Here is an 18360-nt window from a genome sequence, read left to right as displayed (position 1 = left end):
AGGTTGTGGCTACTAAGCACATACAGATATATACGTGCACAAAGAAGTGGAAAAACACACATGCACAAAAGAACAGTCACTAACTGTAATGCAGAAAGGCTATTTTTAAAACGCAAAGCACAAAGACAGAGGCACATATTAGTTTTGAAGCTATACATTTGTAATCTTCTCGCATTCACCTTTTGTGCGCAAGGAAGCAAAAACTCACTAACTTACATCAAATGCTTTGCATTTCAAATCAATCCAAACTTTGTAATAGTTAATTACATCTCTGCTCTCATTTCTTTAATAAGCAAACAGTTGGTTGTCTTTGTTAGAGTGCTCAGATGCTAACAGGCTGTCTGAAGCTAATGAAATTTAATAACATGTTTAAAAGTGTACTGGTGGCTTCCAGCCAGATTTTAATAATTTTCAGGCAACTAATTAAGCTTTTGTATTGCTACCCTTTGATCTGCTGTGGCTTAATCATCATAGTCCTCTGATGTGTTTGTCTAAATTAGTTTTGCTTTTGGCAACAGATGTGAATGTGATTGTTTTAAACTATGCGTGCATGCAGATGCTTTTATGAGAACATGCAAATACAGTTATTATAATAAATGTTTAACATGACAATTGCTCAAAAACACCAGATAAATGTGGAAGCTCGAGATGATGACAGTAAGGCACAAAAACCTCACCACACTGAGTAGATGCACCTACCATGGTCGCCTGCGCACATCGTAGAGGTCAATCTTATTCTGTGATTTGCTTAGGTCCATCCATGGGGATGCTGAAATTTTGGCAAAAGGAAAAAAAAATGGTTATTTAGATTTAGACCTTATAAAAGTATATTTACACCAATAACAGACACTTTAGCTTAATAGGACTTTCTTACCTATAAAATTACATTCCATGTTAAACTTTGCCTCAAAGGGCACACTTTAAAACACGTCTTCAGAGCCTTTAGCAGACAACTAGTCTGTCACTCTTAAAAACTTCAAAACTGCTTTAGCTAAACCTGTAAAACTGAGTACTAAAACATATATACACTATATGGACAAAAGCACTGAGTCATATTACACCTGCAGGACCTGACGCCTATGGAGACTCATGCCATTAAGCTTGCACAGTTTTTGGGCTGATGCTAATGCCAGAGTACATTTGAAAATGCATTTACTGAGAAAGCAGAGCATACACCTGTGGACATGGATGTACCTGGATAATTTAATAATGCTGACGGGTGAATGTAAAGGGTTAGGGTGGAAACACTTGAATTCAACAATCAAAAGGTGTTGCCCATTACTTTTGTCCTTACAGTGTATCTTCTTTTTTTAAATTGTACATAATTGAAAATGTAAGACTTCCTCAAGTCTTGTCACTGTGACATTGCCAGAGGAGTCTCACTGTGATAAAACAGCGAAGACGTATACTATTGGTATGTTTTATGCTCCTGGTGCTTGGTCCTTGTGTGACTGTCTTTTGCTATGGATTCCCTAATGATAAACTCTTCCTTAGACTACAAAAGAGGATTTGAATGATTCAAAATCGATCTGTGCTTTTTAAAAAAACTGTGAACTTACTAACATTACCAGAATTTCTGAATTGAGAATATGGACTGATATTAATTGAAGTCACAATTATGACTAAACTACATATAATTTGAAAAATTGAGATATATTGCAATATTTCTGCTTGGTTAGCAGTGGTTTCCTTCATGTTGTTTTTCTATTAATACCTTTTTGTTGTTTTTCTTACAGTGGAGGCATGAGCAAACATTTCAGCAAGTTGTAGAGATTTCAAAAGCTGCTACCCTTGAGTTTTTTTTTATCACTTCTTTCAGTATTGCAGGTTGTGTTTGTGGTGTGATCTTAGCATGATGTCTACTTCAACTGAGAAAAGCATCAGTCCTGTCTGCCATTAGTGGATAATTTGTCCTGTTTCCTACTGATTAAAACCACGGTCTTTTCTAGTCTGTCAACTTGTGCAAATGCCTAATTCGTCCTGTAAGATCTCTGTTGAGATAGCACACCGATCTTTTACAGCAGGCTCTGTCAAAACTAAACAGTCTTTGTGTTCCCTTATTTACAGGAAGGGGCATTAATTGTAACCCATGACTCCTAGTAGTTTCAGGAGAAATGGCGACAACAACACCTCCTATACTCAAGTATTGTATATAAATGCCCAGTGTACATAAAATAAAGACATAAAAGATTGTACTTTTATACATTTTTTGCAACTATTGTTTGCAACTTTTAATTCGACATTTAAGATGCCACTATTTATTTTTACAGGAACCAGGAATTTCCTATGTGAAGTATAAAAAAAGAGAAGAAACACTTGCAAGTGCATATGTTTTACAACAATTATTTAATGACTACCTTGCCTATTTCCCATCCCGAGTTGTGCCAGGTTTGCATGCATTTGGCTGTAAGATGATAAATCCCCTTTAGTGGAAATTTTGTGTTCCCTTGACTCACCACCAAATAGTCACATAGTTGCAGGTCTAAGCCCCATTGCATGCTGGGCTGCTTACCTGGGAAGTAACGAGCCAGTCCTGTGGCAGAGCCAAACACTTGCCAGAGAAGAGAGGGATCTTCCTCTTTGTTCTTCCGGAAAACATCCTCCAAGGCTTCTGTCCAGTTTAACTCATTCAGAATGATGGTAGCTGAAAAACACAAACACACGCACACACACATACACAAACACATGCACACACAGAAATAAAGATGAAATGAGTCATACTTGTGCAAAAGTATAAAATCATAAAAATCACACAAGCACAAAATGTCAAGACGTTTCAGAAAGCATTTACTCCAAAAAAAAGCAATTCTGGAGAAAAAAAACTTACTTGAAAGTCACACACACACACACACACACACACGCTTGGATTTGGCAGTATTAGTCTACTGACATTGATGGCAAAGAGGAAGCTTCCTCACTGATATTCAAACTGATGTCTGGCTTCTTCAATGAGATTTATATTTTAGTTTTTTGCTCTAAAAACAATTTCTACAGCAAAGAAAAGAGGTGAACTAAAAAAAAAAGGAAAGTATGATTCAATTTGGTATTTCTGGAATAAAAAAAATTCTTCCAGGTACTCACTGACTGGACATGCATTGTTTTGTTTACCTGTTGGTCTACAGAAGCTCACGCTGGCTTAAATCCCAGACAATGTTTTTAGATACAAAAAAATCACAGTCTTTCTGGAAGCGTAGGCTACTTGTTGAAATGACTCATACTTGTGTGGCCTATGCAGATGCCTCCAACAAAGTGAGATTGTTCTAAGAGCAACTGAATTAAAAGAGGAAAAAAACATCAGCATAAAAGAGGGGGCAGCCAGGAGATAAAGGCTTTGCTGAGGCAGTCGTGTTAACAGTTGACACCAGGCTGTCTGCTAAAATGTAAGAAAAGTTAGAGTGATGTACCTGTAACTCTGAAACTTAATTCTAAACTAAATGAGACTTTTCAGCTTTTATAGAGTCAAATCAGGACATACACAAACTCACATAAAGACACATAATAATGTCAGTTGAAGCAAGCAAAGACAAACTCGAAGGATCTTTTAGCAAATCTTATATGAGGTGCTCTATTAGACTTTCTTTAACCTGCCTGCAGTTGCTGGCAGAGTCTATGAGCCACTTTCCAATTACATATATTTATATGTATAAAAAATCTAAAACAAAGTAAATATTAGTATATTATATAACATAATGTAGCTATTATTAGTCTCAACATAAAGCATAGAAATATATAGTTTTTACTGTCCCTTCCCACCCCTTAGTTCTCATGCCCCCTGTGGCTCCTTACTCCTTGCCTTCCTCACAAAAGCCTGTTTTACTCAGCCCTGTAATTGTTTGTACCATAAAGAGGGAGTTTGGGGCACTTTGGTACTATAGTGAAATGAATGTGTGTCCCAGTGATAAGTGGCCCTTAACGGATTACTCCTGCTGGTTTCTCCACTACAACTAACAAGAAGTCTCAGGATAAGACGCACTGTTATGCCCTCACGCTGCTCATGCTGAAATAATAGGGAAAGAGCACCTTGATTATTTCATTCAATCCACTGCCTGCTACCACAAAATACATGATCTGTGCGAATGTCAATACATAATGACAAAATGAATCCCTGACAAAGAGAGCAGCTCCTCGATCACTACGCATGTTTTTTTCCCTAGCTGTTGCTTATAAAATTGACAAACCCATTATAGTCTCCTCTAGGAATATGGATGCAGACGCACAGTATATCACAACCAATTGAGCTCACACAACCCACATGGGCAGATTAGGCACCACCGACAAGCCCTTAGCAACAACACTGTGGTACTGCAGGGCAGTGTCCTTTAATCTCAGCTATAGACTGGAACAAATTGCAGTAAACAGATCCATCTCAGTGCTGACGTGTCAATAGCAGGTTTGAGGTCAAAAATGGTCAGAGGAAGAAATGAGAAGTGTCACAGCAAAAATGCAAACTCTGGAAAGCTCTATTAGTCAGGTGGAGATGCTGAGATTTGTGATCTTGTGGTGTGTTTGCATCCACTGCCATTCACAAGAACTGTACTATGATATAACCTCCTCTCTCCCATTTAGCTCTCTTGATTATATACAATTTGATCCAGTGAAAACTTTATAAAATGCATAATAAAAGCGCTCTGAGCTCAGAAATTGGTATAGGACTTATTTGTATGCCACCAGACTTTTGCTGCACTGGAAAAAACTACCAGTCCTTGTTGTAGATAATTAATTACTGACCAATCAGATGATAATTAATTCAGAAAGGATGCTTTGACAACAACCATGGCAGGCTCATAAATCACACGATTCAAATTCAAACATGGGAGATAAAAAGTGTGAGAGAGTGGGAGATTAAAAAAATTCATGATTCATGTTCCAGGGAAGTTATGGGAACTGATTATGGAAAAGATAATTGAAAGTATTCACTTTGTGGTGGGTAGATTCCTCCAATAACACATCAAGCAGGATTCTGGCATAGACTGATGAGGGTGTTGGCTTCAGGAGGAAGGAGAAAGCGACAAGGTGCAATGCCAAGCGATGCCAAGCGATGCCCTGCGGCGTTCCCTGTCATCAGCTAGCTGGTGGCTCAAACTGCCTGTGTTTGAAAGTAATTACACGTTGGGGACTGATGTGGTGAGAACCTGCAATCATCATATCAAAAGGGCGCCCTCCAGTCCCTGCCACTCACAACTGATTGTGACATAAGCACAAACACATCCCTTTTGCAGCAATTCACACATCACTGGCATCATCGCTGTGTGAGCCAAAGCAGGATCGGACCTGAAATGCAGGACTCGGGAGCAGGACTAAGCTAGAAAGCAGCTTTGGTGCTGAGTTTACAAGCCATCAGATAAACAAATGCAGCTACTCAGGATTACTTAAACAGAAGGCAGACAGACTCCAAACAGACGGCTCACCCAGCTAGAGGGGATAAGAGAACGACGTGACAAGGAACAGAGGGAGACAGAGGACTTAAATGCACACATGAGCTGGGGGACAGATGCAGGTGAACAGATTCAATTAACGAGCAAGAGGGGAAGCAAAACTGAGCACAGCACACAAGACAAGAGGTTATCAAAATAAAACAGGAAACTTACACTGAGACTAAAACACATGAACCAAAGTACACAGACCAAAGATGAAACTGGACAAACACGGAAAACATAACAGAAACACAGACGAGGCAAGGGGAACATAGGAGGATAGGAAAAACTTGTGGATAACTAATAAAGAAAGCTATGAATTCAAAATCAAAATGAAAACACAACCTAACCGAAGCAAAGGTAATACTTAAACTGAAAACTACAAAGTTAAATAGGAAATATCAAACACAAAACTGTACTCAAAACAGAAAACTCTGGGCACAAAACCCAGGATGTACTTTTCTTGATAATGTAACAATATTGAAGAAGAAACTACACAGAACAACTGAACAACGTACAGTTAATATTAAAGAAACACACACTGGCCCTGACTTTTCTAACTTCACTGATTGGAGAGGTAAAATGACCAGTCTTGCTAATCAGTGGCTCCACCCTGTTGCTGCCTCAATTAAATGGAGCATGGATGTCGTGCTCCATTAGTCTAATGTGAGCAGTTTTCTCCTCCTATGCTTCTTGTTCATTAAGAACTCTCTACTACTAAGAGAAATGTTTGCAAACCATAATCTGATTTGTTTTCCACTCTGCCATTATTCTGCTGATTTAGTTTCATGTAGCCTGTCTGTCTTACCGGGCACACACACACAGGCTCACACTTAGTTGTTAAACCAAACTAGAAATAGAGGTGTTCCTACTCTGTATTCTGATTTGGGCAGGAAGTTTAACTGTTTTGGTTTACTGTTGTTTTTTGTAATTTATGTAGTAAGCTGGTTTCATTCTCTTGGTTTGGTGTGTAAAGAAGAAAGTTTTCACAAGGCTCTTTCAGCCCTGTGAAAAATTAAGAACACCCCATGATTTAATAGCTTGTAGAACCCCTTCAAGCACCAATAACCTTCAAGCAATCATTTTATGTATGACTTCCATCCATCTCCACATTGATGTTGAGGAATTTTGTCCCACTCTTTTTAAACACTGACATTTGCAGACATTAATTTATGCACATCTATCTTAAGGTCCCACCACAGCATTTCAATCAGGTTGTGCATACTTTGTAACAGGACTGCACACGTTTTTCACACAACTGTAAGCCCGTATTTTTGTTTCCAATGATTTTTCTTATCCTGTTTTGTCACAGTGCTTTACTTTAGCTGTAAGTAACCCTACTTTAACAACAACATCTGGTTATTTGCTCCTGTTATGTATCACTCCATTAGATTTGTAAAGACCCTGCTGATTGTGTTGATAAACCTACTCCATTCTAATCTATTTAGCTGTGATGCTTGAATCAAAGAACTGGCCAGACTATCTCCATCCTGTCCTTGCCATTACAATCAGATGTTGTGATCAAAGAAAGAGACAAAAAAAGAAAATGACTGTACATAAGTCTCACTTTGAGTCCAGTGGATGAGTTTTCAAAAAGATGGTGATGTGTGTGGACCAGATGGATAACACGCTTGAGTAAATACTAAGAAAATTTACTCTCTGTACACATTACATGTATGTATAAGCATAACCTGACCTGGGACCACAGATACAAGAAAGATGGAATCTGCAGGAAAAACATTTTGAGGTTGTGAAGAAAGAAACCCACACACACCAATGTCTGTCTCCTTGTTTTCTTAGAAGTTTTCAAGAAAAGGTGAAATGGGATTAAAAGAAAGAAACTTTCTCGGTTAGCCTACTCATTTGGGGGAGAATCCAAAATGTATGCTCCTATCAGCTGATTAAAAAAAACCACGGGAAGGCATCCAACTTATCGCAAGGACGCAATTTAAAGCTGCACTAATGTAATGACTGTGAGACAAGAAGGAAGATGAAGGACGGATACGCACAGAGAGACAGAGATGGAGATGAAAATGAAGATACCTCAGAGTTTGGCTGCCAGCATCGTAAATGAATTAGGACGTGCATCAAGTGGCACAAGAGTGCAAAAAGAAAAGAAAATCAGTTCATGTGCTGTGAGCTTTGCCAAAGGGGCTATAACTATAACACACACACACGCAAACACGGTGTCAGAGTATCTCAGCATGTCAGAGAGTTTGTGTGTCTGGGGCTGACAGGTGCCACACAGCGTTGATGCAAACGGGCATCAGACGAGCCTCGGATCTCCTGCCAAGGCCGCAATGCTCTCTTCTCATCGCATTCATGCCAGTCTGCTTAATGAGAGAGGAGACATGCATACACATGATCCATATACAGTAGAGTAGGTGCATATGATATGACACACACATATGCACACACAGCCCTCACACCCAAAGTGTTTCTTCCTCTCTTTCTCCTTATGACACACACACACATACAAACCTAGCCTTTTCTGGTAAGCGTGCACACACACACACACGTAAACATGATAATGAATCCCAGTCTGACCACCCACATTGGAGCAGTGGGTGGAATGGATTCCAATCAGTAAGACTAATGCAGAGGAGAAAGACGGTAGCGCATTTGTCTCCTCACAGCACACTATTAATATGCCTAATATAATAGAGCAAGGGATGGGGAAGAGAGGATAGAGTGATAGAGGGTGGGGTGAAGGGAATAAGAGCAAAGTACTGAGGAAGACATGGAAAAAAACAGAGCTAAGAAGGTACACACAATGGCATGCAAAAAAAGAACTAAAGCATAAAGTAAAGAGAAAGGAAAAAGAGGAAGTGATGGGAAGATGTAGCGGTTGTGGAGAAAGTCTACTGCAATTAAAGGGTCGGCTGATGCATCGCTCCTTTAGCATCAGTAAAAGCCACAAGGACGCCAGCCTTGTCTAGACAAAGTCCCCTAATCAAGTTACCAGTCCTTCCTCCATACAACGAGATAGAACATCGGGGCGTGTCTAAGTGTGTGTGTGTGTGTCTCCTCCTACACACACACGCACACCCAAAGACACACAGATATTGCCATAGCAACGCTGACAGTACTACCCAGAAGGAGAGGCAGCAATGTGGCAGCCTGTCCTTGGAGGGAGAGAGCAAAAGCACTAGCACAGCTTTATTACTGCGCTAACAAGGACTCTGCCCAGACCCCACCCTCCATCACCTGCTTCTATAATGGTAAAAGTTATGTTTTTTAGCTGTATTTTAATGAAAATTGCTGAAAATATTACCTTAAATGTAATCGGTAATGCAGTCTATAGGTCAGGTTTTTAATTTCGAAACAAAAATTAACATTCACAGATTTGTACTTTTCCTCAACAGTTCTTTGCTGGTATTAGTACCAACAACAGTGTGGAGCCAGTTCTATCTCAATTGAGAATCAGCCCACAATTCAACAGGTTTAAGGGCCATTGATTATGTAATACTATAAGCAGAGTTAGCAGAGTAGCTTTCAAGTCACACTAACATTAACATGAAAGTAATTTGGGGTTTTATGGTCCCACTAGAAATAGACAGAAGGCAAGGCAAGGCAAGGCAAATTTATTTATATAGCACAATTCAACAACAAGGTGATTCAAAGTGCTTTACAGAGACATTAAAAACAAAATAGATAAAAAGCATGATTTAAAATTGATTAAGACAAGCAAACAAACAAACAAACAAACAAAACAGTATATAAAATCAAAAATCAAAACAGTAGATAAAATCAGTAGTTAAAATGTAAGTTTTGGAATTTAAGCTTAAAAGTGTGGATTTGGTGCTTTATTCAAATGCAGCAGAGAACAGGTGAGTCTTCAACCTGGATTTAAATAAACTGAGTGTTTCAGCTGATCTGAGGCTTTCTGGGAGTTTGTTCCAGATATAAGGAGCATAAAAGCTGAATGCAGCTTCTCCGTGTCTGGTTCTGACTCTGGGAACTGATAAAAGACCAGATCCAGATGACCTGAGAGATCTGGAAGGTTCATACTGGGTCAGGAGGTCACTGATGTATTTTGGTCCTAAACCATTCAGAGCTTTATAGACTAGCATCAGAACTTTAAAGTCTATCCTCTGACAGACAGGCAGCCAGTGTAAAGACCTCAGAGCTGGACTGATGTGGTCCACTTTTTTGGTCTTAGTGAGGACTCGAGCAGCAGAGTTCTGAATGAGCTGTAGTTGTCTGACTGATTTTTTAGGTAGACCTGTAAAGATGCTGTTACAGTAATCAAGCCTGCTAAAGATGAATGCATGGACTAGTTTTTCCAGGTCCTGTTGAGACATCAGATCTTTTATCCTTGAAATATTCTTGAGGTGATAGTAAGCTGATTTTGTTATTGTCTTAATGTGTTTTTCTAAGTTTAGGTCTTCATCCATCACTACACCCAAATTTCTCGCCTGGTTTGTGGTTTTTAGGTGTATAGATTGAAGTTCTCTGGTGACCTGTAATCGTTTTTCTTTGGCACCAAAGACTATTACTTCAGTTTTGTTTTTGTTTAGCTGGAGAGAATTGTGGCACAGCCAGTCATTAATTTCCTCAATGCATTTACCAAGAGCCTGTACAGGGCCTCGGTCTCCTGGTGACATTGTGATATATATCTGTGTGTCATCTGCATAGCTGTGATAGTTTATTTTGTTGTTCTTTATAATCTGTGCCAGTGGGAGCATGTAAATGTTAAACAGAAGGGGTCCCAGGATGGAACCTTGGGGAACTCCGCATGTGATACTTGTCTGCTCAGATGTGAAGTTACCTATTGATACAAAGTATTTCCTGTTTTCTAAGTATGTTTTGAACCAGTTTAGTACAGTTCCTGAAAGACCTGCCCAGTTCTCCAGTCGTTTGAGTAATATGTTGTGGTCAACTGTGTCAAATGCTGCACTGAGATCCAGTAAAACTAAGACTGACATTTTTCCACTGTCTGTATTCAGACATATGTCATTAAACACTTTGGTCAGAGCGGTTTCAGTGCTGTGGTTCTGTCTAAAACCTGACTGGAAGGCATCATAGCAGTTATTCTGTGTCAAGAAGTAATTGAGCTGTTGAGAAACTGCTTTTTCAATGATCTTACTTAAAAATGGGAGATTTGAGATCGGCCTGTAGTTATTCATTTGTGTCTTGTCAAGATTGTCCTTTTTCAGTATAGGTTTAATTACAGCAGGTTTTAGTGGTTCTGGAAACACACCTGATATTAAAGAAAAGTTGACGATCTGTAACAGGTCTGACTCCAAAGTCTTTGAGACCTTTTTGAAAAAACTTGTTGGCAGGACATCTAAACAGCAAGAGGAGGAGTTCAGTTGACCTAAGATGTCCTCCAGGTCTTTGCTGTTAATAGGGTGAAACTGGTTCATGGTATTTAAACAGTTTTTCGGTGGACACAGTACATATCCTGGATCTGCTGTTGATGTACCAATTGCTTGTTTAATCTTTTGGATTTTTTCTGTGAAGAATTTGGCAAAGTCATTGCAGACCATGGTCGAATGAAGTTCAGCTGCCACTGACACAGGAGGGTTTGTTAGCCTGTCAACTGTAGAAAATAAGACCCGAGCATTATGACTGTTTTTGGTGATGATGTCAGAGAAGTAGGACCTCCTTGCACTCCTCAGTTGTAAATTATAATTGTGAAGTTTCTCTTTATAGATGTCATAATGAACCTGGAGGTTTGTTTTTCTCCATCTGCGCTCAGCTTTCCTACACTCTCTTTTTTCATTTTTCACCAGTGTGGAGTTTCTCCATGGAGACTTCTTCTTTCCAGAGATAACCTTCACCTTAATGGGAGCAATAGTGTCCGTTACATTTAACATTTTAGCATTGAAGCTAGTGACGAGCTCATTGACTGAACCTCTGGACAGGTCAGGTGTTAATGGGAAGACCTGGTTAAAGATCTCACTACTGTGTTCAGTTATACACCGTTTTGTGATCACTGCTGTTGATATATTTGTGTGGGCTGAGATTTTACTTTCAAAGAAAACACAGTAATGATCAGACAGGCCCACATCAGACACAGAAGGACAGACGGCCATAAATACTGTAATGAACCACAAAACAGTTGAACGAATCACACTAAGAACAATCCCCTCCTACCACGCAGGCCCCCTACCCTTCTCTGTCCTTTCATCATCATAACTGCTGCTTGTAAAAATAACTGAGTGCATTTGGCCATTTGGCTATGACAAAAATGTCTGCACAGTCAGAGGCCCGTCACTGTGCACATTTATAGTCCAATATGTTGACTGACTCGCTGTATAAGGGCATTAAAGTCATGTGACTAAGTCCACCGAATTTAGCCACGGGCCCACAGAGAAGATCATTACTGGAATTGATGATGAATGCTCAAATCGGCACCAATGCCTGGATTAGAAGAAGTTATTTAAATGTTCTGATAAATGTTACTATCATGTGTAGTTTAATGTAGTTTGTAATGAAGTTGTGACACATTACTGTAACGTGATATGTTAAGCTGCAGTCAGTGATGAAGTGTGACTATGAAAAGCTTTTCTAAAGCTTGGACTGAAATAGCAGAGTTCATTCAGATTATTATGTCGAGGCAATTATGACCTTTAATTCACTGTTAGATTCTCAAATGACAAGCTTCCCTTTATGTTGTCTGTCCTCTTAATTCTAAATGTCCTAATATAGTATATAGTTTCTATATCGCATATAATCTATATCCATGCACATCTACCAGCAAGGACATTTAATGCAAGTATTTCTATGCGCATGTATGTACAGGCATGCTTATAGCTATATATTTGTGTGCACCAGTGTCCAGTCATTATACTCACCAGTGTCTAATACTGTACTTTGTATTCATGTAGTCTTTTTGCTGTTACTTTGAAATTTCATTCAAAGGATCATGTCAATGTTTTTAAGGAAATATCAATCAACACACCTTGATATAAATAAACACAAACCTCTACACTCTACATTAACCTATCACAACGATTAAACATACCGTAGTTTGCAGATGCACACAAAAGCGATTACCTTGATGCTGGCATTACTTACACGGTAGATGCCCATTTTGTATTTGACACTGTAAGGCCCTAATAGATCAAACTTCAATTATGTAACTCTAAAATAGTTTATAGCTAAACTCGCTACATTTAATTACAGCAAGCTAAATTTAGTATGATCAATGAGCTGACCATTCTGTTTTCCGACTCTGTGCTGGGGGCTTCAAATTGGCCTGGTTTGGTGCACTTTTGAAGAAAGAATTGCAATTTTTTTGCAAATTTCGCAAAAATAGTGCCATGATTCATCATGTAGAACGGCCGCAAAAAAATGACGTACAAGCAGAGGGCAACGGCCAGCGCAACACAAAATTTGGGGCTTTCGCTCTAGGCAGCGCATGCCGTGTCTATGGGAAAGGGCCTTTAATCTGACGAATAATAAGTGTGCTTTTGCATAGGCACACTTAATAATTCTATGGTGTGAACATTAGAGTAAACAAAGACCCTTGGAGAAAGATACTGAAAGATTACTGATAAACACGGTCAAATAGCTGTGAACAGCTTCAGGCAAATACAAAGCATCCTGCCAAAGGCCAATCTACAGACCTTCTGTGCAACTGTTGAGAGGTCAGTGGGGCCATCGTGGACATGAGGGAAAGGAGCAGCTGGTGACCAGGGTAAAGTGGGAGCTACAGACTGCTGACCACTGGGAGGATGGCATTTGGGTTATATATAGACGAGAATGGTTTAGCCTTAGTGTGGAACTGTCTACACAGTGCAGACAGCACTGGAAGGCTGAGGTCACTGCCTGAGTACTGTAGATTGTACATATTGTGACGAAAGGTAAAGAGAGAGAGAGAAAGCGTGTGTTTTTTAACTTACACCCTTCATATATGTCTGTTGGGATGTGGACGGCAGTTGTGTTGTAGGAGACATCTCGTTTGAAGTCCGGGTCAAAACTGAAATCCCCGGGAATGTATGGGTTCCTCTTCTTCTCCTTTCCATCTTTCTTCCCTTCTGTATCTGACTCACTTTCTATCCCGCTAAGCTACACATGAAAATAAAGAAGAATAGCAGAATTTGATGTTTTAAAATCACATGGAAAACATTTTTGGCTTTATGTGTGTACACTGTAAAATTAAAAGTATGTGTAGTATCTTCTTGTAATGGATAATGCATGCTAAATATTATGCAGTGATAGATAAATGCCAGTATCTAGATAGAAGCAGATAGAAAGGGGAGAGTCAAACAGAGAGTGACATTAGTGTGCACTGGGTGTGTGGTTCTTTCCCACTGGGGCCGTGGAGAGGAATTAGATGTCGAAATCTGTTTATCAAAGCAGACAAATGATGTCCAAGGCCAGGAGAGGCATTAAATGCGTGATGCACACTCATTTATTTGTGTTGGGCCCTAAACATGAACTGGCCCTAATCCATAAAAAAAAACCCTGTCTCATAAACAAGTCAAATTTATTATAAGCACAAAAATAGCTTTTGCGGCATGCACAAATTTGTACTAACAGAGATTTATTTGCATAAATTTTAAAGTGTTACAGTTCTTACAGGCTACAATACAAACTCAAATCAGTTTTTTCCCCCATTGTAACAACTCAAGGCTGCTTGATGTGGATGGCTTGTAGGGTTTTACTGGAGAATTGGCATCACATCAAATTGCTCAAGTTGTACTTACGCCGTCTTTGGCATTGTAGTAACTGATTTTCTCGACCTGCAAAAACACCAAAACAGGAAAATATCAATAAAGCATGACAAGAAATACACAAACTCTTAGTCTAATCTAGTATCTTAATACTAGATTGAAACAAAGCATCTAACGCTGGTCCAAATCTTAAAGGTGTTTTACCAAGATTGCCCTCACAGATGGCCATGCTTTGATGGGTGTGGTGTTTCCTTATTGCTCCCAGTCTTGCTACATTGTTCATTACCTGGAGTACACACTGGTATATGTCAGTGCAGTGTACAACTAAGTGTACAAGCAGCTAACAAATTGGCCTGTCACTGACAGCAGCAGAAAGTGTGTATTTCAGTGTCCAAAACAGAAAAGGTTTATCATCAGGAGAGCACGAATGTCCTGTTTTTACACATAGTACAAAGAGCGATTTTTAGTTAAAAAATTAAGGGTCCTATCCTAATTCCTGTTACCACTGGGATTCCATTCTGCAACGATGGGTCACTGAAGGCTAATCACCAAATAGCTTAATAAAATTCTGTATCTCAAAAAATCATGTTCAACCTAAAAAAAAATGAAACACAAAGCAGATGAACAAAACTTAAAAAAAAAAAATGCTAAAGCTAGTCTCAAAAACCATAACAGGGCATCTGAATCTCTCAGTTTAACTTGCACCTGCTACTTTTCCCTGCAGTCCAAGTGAGTTTGCGTCTGATACTGAGCAGCAGTGAAGTAAGTGGTGTTGTTTTGCTCTTACACTGCTGGGCTTGCTGTCGGTACACGGGCTAGCAGGGTGATAACGAGCTAGCCTAGCTGTTGACGTAAGAATGCCCCGGAGCCACAGAGATGGTTCACTGATTCCAACCACCTGCATACCACCTCTGAAGTGGCACGCCAACAGGACAACAACTGCTCCTGCCACTAACACTGCTGTGTTAGCTTAAAGAGTTTGTAATTATCTCACACACAAGTGATTTAGCAGGGCAAACTGTGCCAAACACAAACATCTGCTCTCAATTTTTCTGCTTTGACTGCTCCAATATACCAGAAGACTTATGAGATCGACTATATCTGCAAAGTGTGCCATAACACACCCATACACACAAGTTAATAACAGCAGACTGTCTCATGATCTTTTGTGTCAGGTGACGTTAGTGCAGACAATTTGCACATTAAGGTCACACCATTATACTTCCCAAAGGAGAAAACTGTGTGCAAGAACACTTAATGTGTGAGACAATCAAAGGAGATGAAGGGAGCGTAAGGACCAAAAAGTGAATACATACATAACAAACGTGTATGTTGTGTCTATGATCTAAATCTTATCTGAATATGCATATGCTTACTAATGTATTGCATCTCATTTCACACAGGTACACCTGCAGTTCATTTTTACATTTTTAAACACCAAATGACTCATTTAATGTGCTATCCACTTAGAAAAAACTTGCACATCATCTGTTCCCACCAGTTATGGTGCTTTCCATCACTACTTTCTGTCAACAGTCATAAAAGGCGACCTTTGTTTTCTCAGGTAGGTCGTAAAGCATTATATTTACATTTTAAGCAGCATGAAATTTGGGACTTTAATCCTACTCTTACATGAAGTACATCAATGCGATAAGTGAATACCAAATGCAAACACGAACAACAGCAAAAGGGTTAAAATGATTATGATGCACTGACACATGCAAATGTGCTGTTCTTACTGCAGCTGGCACTGGCTTTCAAGTGTCAGCAGGAAGAGGTGTCCAGCATTACTGACCCAGTTATCAAAGGTGGCAGACAGAGAAGACACAGGCACATACACACACAAACACACACCACACACAATGCTCCACTTGCTATTTCAATAAATTTACTATTATCACATTAAGATGATATTTTTCATGTCTTAGTATGAAAAGAAAGAAACCTTTGTTTCAGATGTTTGGTGGCAACAGTCATGGTAAAAGTACACTCTCTGTCAATTCTTTACGCATCAGGACATATCACACCATGTCATCATTTATTGAACAAAAATTAAGTAAAAAAGACGAAATGCAGAAGGAGTGTGTAAAAAAAAAAAAAAGTACACCTGGTCTGGAACATTTAGGTGTGTTACTGTAACAAAATGCCAAGAAAAAGCCATGAAGACATTTGCTTATAATGCACAGCACCTTGTTTGGTGAGAACCAAAGCTCATCAGCACAAACAGCTCATACCAACTGCCAAGCACAGGTGACGATTTGGGCAGTCGCTAAGTCAACCATGAACTCCTCAGCATACCAAAATATTTCAGAGTCAAATGGCAATCTGTCCAGTGGCTTAAAGCTTGGCAGGACAATGATCCCAAGCAAAAGAATGGCTGAAAAACAAAAGAATCAAGGTGTTGCAATAGCCCAGTCAAAGCACAGACCTCATCTCATTTTAAAATGGTGGGACCTTAACAGAGTTATGAATAAATTTAGCCCACAAACCTCAATGAACTGAAGCAAACTTGGGATGAAGAGTAGACCAAAAACTCCTCCACACAAAGTCATACAGAAAACGATTAATTTATAGCTTTAGCAACTTTAGCTGCTAATGCTAAAACTGCTAAAGTAGCTCTTAGCTTCTTTCGTGCATTTGGTGTTTCCACACGCTTCCTCTGCATTTTGGCTTCGTTTTTGTTAAATAGATAACAGCATGGTGTAATATGTGTTTCTGGTATGTTTCTGGACCTGGTATAGACAAGATCATTTTTATTATGTCCTGAAAAGGACAAATCATAGAATTGACAGACAACTGACTGATTATGCAATATGAAAACACACATCCTATGTTATACTTTATAGTAATATTACAAATAATAGACAAGTCTTACTGACAAGTCCAAAGGAAAGACATGAATGATATACAGGGAATCTGCACAGAGTATTATATTAACCTCTTGTTAATGCTAAAGAATGCTAAACACAGACAAGTACACTAAAGAGCCACAGGTTTTCGTGGGGATAAGCACATTGTCAAAGGATATCCTGAAGCAGTTTCACTTGAATTGGGCTGAGGTGTATGAAGCTATCACCTTTTGTTTACCACATAACAACTGCAATGCATGATGTTTGTACAGTGAATACATTTAGATGCAATAAACTCTGCATGACTCTTAGCTTAATAATATTTTATATTGCTTTGGTTAATTTGTTCAAGAATCCCTGTCACAATATCTCCAAAATAATTACATTTGCTAGCCAAACATAAAGGGCCAAAAGGATATCCAACTCAGTGAGTAATATCATAAATAAATCAATCCCCAGAGATCCATATCTCGCTGTCTATTTTCAAAGCACAAGAAAGTATGCACGGCATTGAATAATCTTTAAATATAATGTTGAATAATGTTTAAGGGACAAATATGATTAAGACTTGACAAGCAGTGCTTAAATCTTACTGGATAAATGGCAAAGTTGATTTTTTCCCCCAAATCTCCCCACTAGAAAATGTACAAAGAACGTCATTTTTAATTTGTAAAAGGGCTGGAGGAGATAAAATTTATCATTTCCATTTATTATGAAAAAGTTAGATCTAAAACACTGGGCTTGCTTTCAGGCAAAGCAATTTAATTCAATTCAATGAGTAAACACTGTCTTCTTATTATATGCTGTAAGTAATACTAAGATTACTGGAGCGCAATCGCTGTGTGCGTATAAGTGTATGCGTGTGAGTGTGCACCTGTTCATCATAACCATGCTTGGTAGTTTCCGCCTGTTATGTAAAATGATAAAATTCAATCAATAAAGTCATTATAGCCCTATTGTGATTGTAATTAGATTTTCCTTCCAATTATTATGATAAGGATTATGACTCAGATGTCCCTGCACCTCCTCTGCATATGGAGTTCATCAAACCACTTGATCTGTATGTAGACAGCCATGTTAATGAACATATTAGATAGATCATGCACTGGCCGCTCACTCACGTCGCTGTCGTCCTGCCACACGTGTTCCATCTGAAGCTTTTCTGCTTCTGTTGCCAGCCTCTAAAAGAAGACAGAGAGAAGGAGAGTAGAAGAGAAAAACACATTACTTAAGACCATTTTAATATTATAAAAATCTCTGAATTTTTTTACTCTAAGGCGGCAACGAAAAAAATACAAGTAAGTCAGCTAGAGAGATGGTGATCGTAAAAATTAAATGCAGCAGATTTCATATGATTCTTAGCCAGAGTGTATTCAAGGGAAAATACCACATTTCCCTCGAATACCTTCAGGTATGAATTAGAACCATTGACACCGAGTTGTGCTAAAATTAGACATCTTCCATCTTCTC

At 39.0% G+C, this 18360-nt stretch overlaps 1 protein-coding gene across 3 annotated transcripts in view; it reads right to left on the bottom strand.

Moving 5' to 3' along the window:
- cacna2d1a (calcium channel, voltage-dependent, alpha 2/delta subunit 1a) overlaps window positions 1–18360 on the bottom strand; it is a 127384-nt gene that overhangs the window by 66659 nt on the left and 42365 nt on the right. For all 3 annotated transcript variants that reach the window (XM_039600948.1, XM_039600949.1, XM_039600950.1), the window contains exons 4-8: window positions 18012–18071; window positions 14075–14110; window positions 13268–13433; window positions 2513–2644; window positions 700–769 (exon numbers count right to left, since the gene is read on the bottom strand). In XM_039600948.1, coding sequence (XP_039456882.1) covers window positions 700–769; window positions 2513–2644; window positions 13268–13433; window positions 14075–14110; window positions 18012–18071 — 464 coding nt within the window. The remainder of the gene's footprint in view (window positions 1–699; window positions 770–2512; window positions 2645–13267; window positions 13434–14074; window positions 14111–18011; window positions 18072–18360) is intronic.

This window comes from Oreochromis aureus, linkage group 17 (genome assembly GCF_013358895.1).
Source record: "Oreochromis aureus strain Israel breed Guangdong linkage group 17, ZZ_aureus, whole genome shotgun sequence".
Taxonomy (NCBI): Eukaryota; Metazoa; Chordata; class Actinopteri; order Cichliformes; family Cichlidae; genus Oreochromis; species Oreochromis aureus.
Note: the sequence above shows the minus strand (reverse complement) of the source record. Positions and strands in the feature narration are given on the sequence as shown.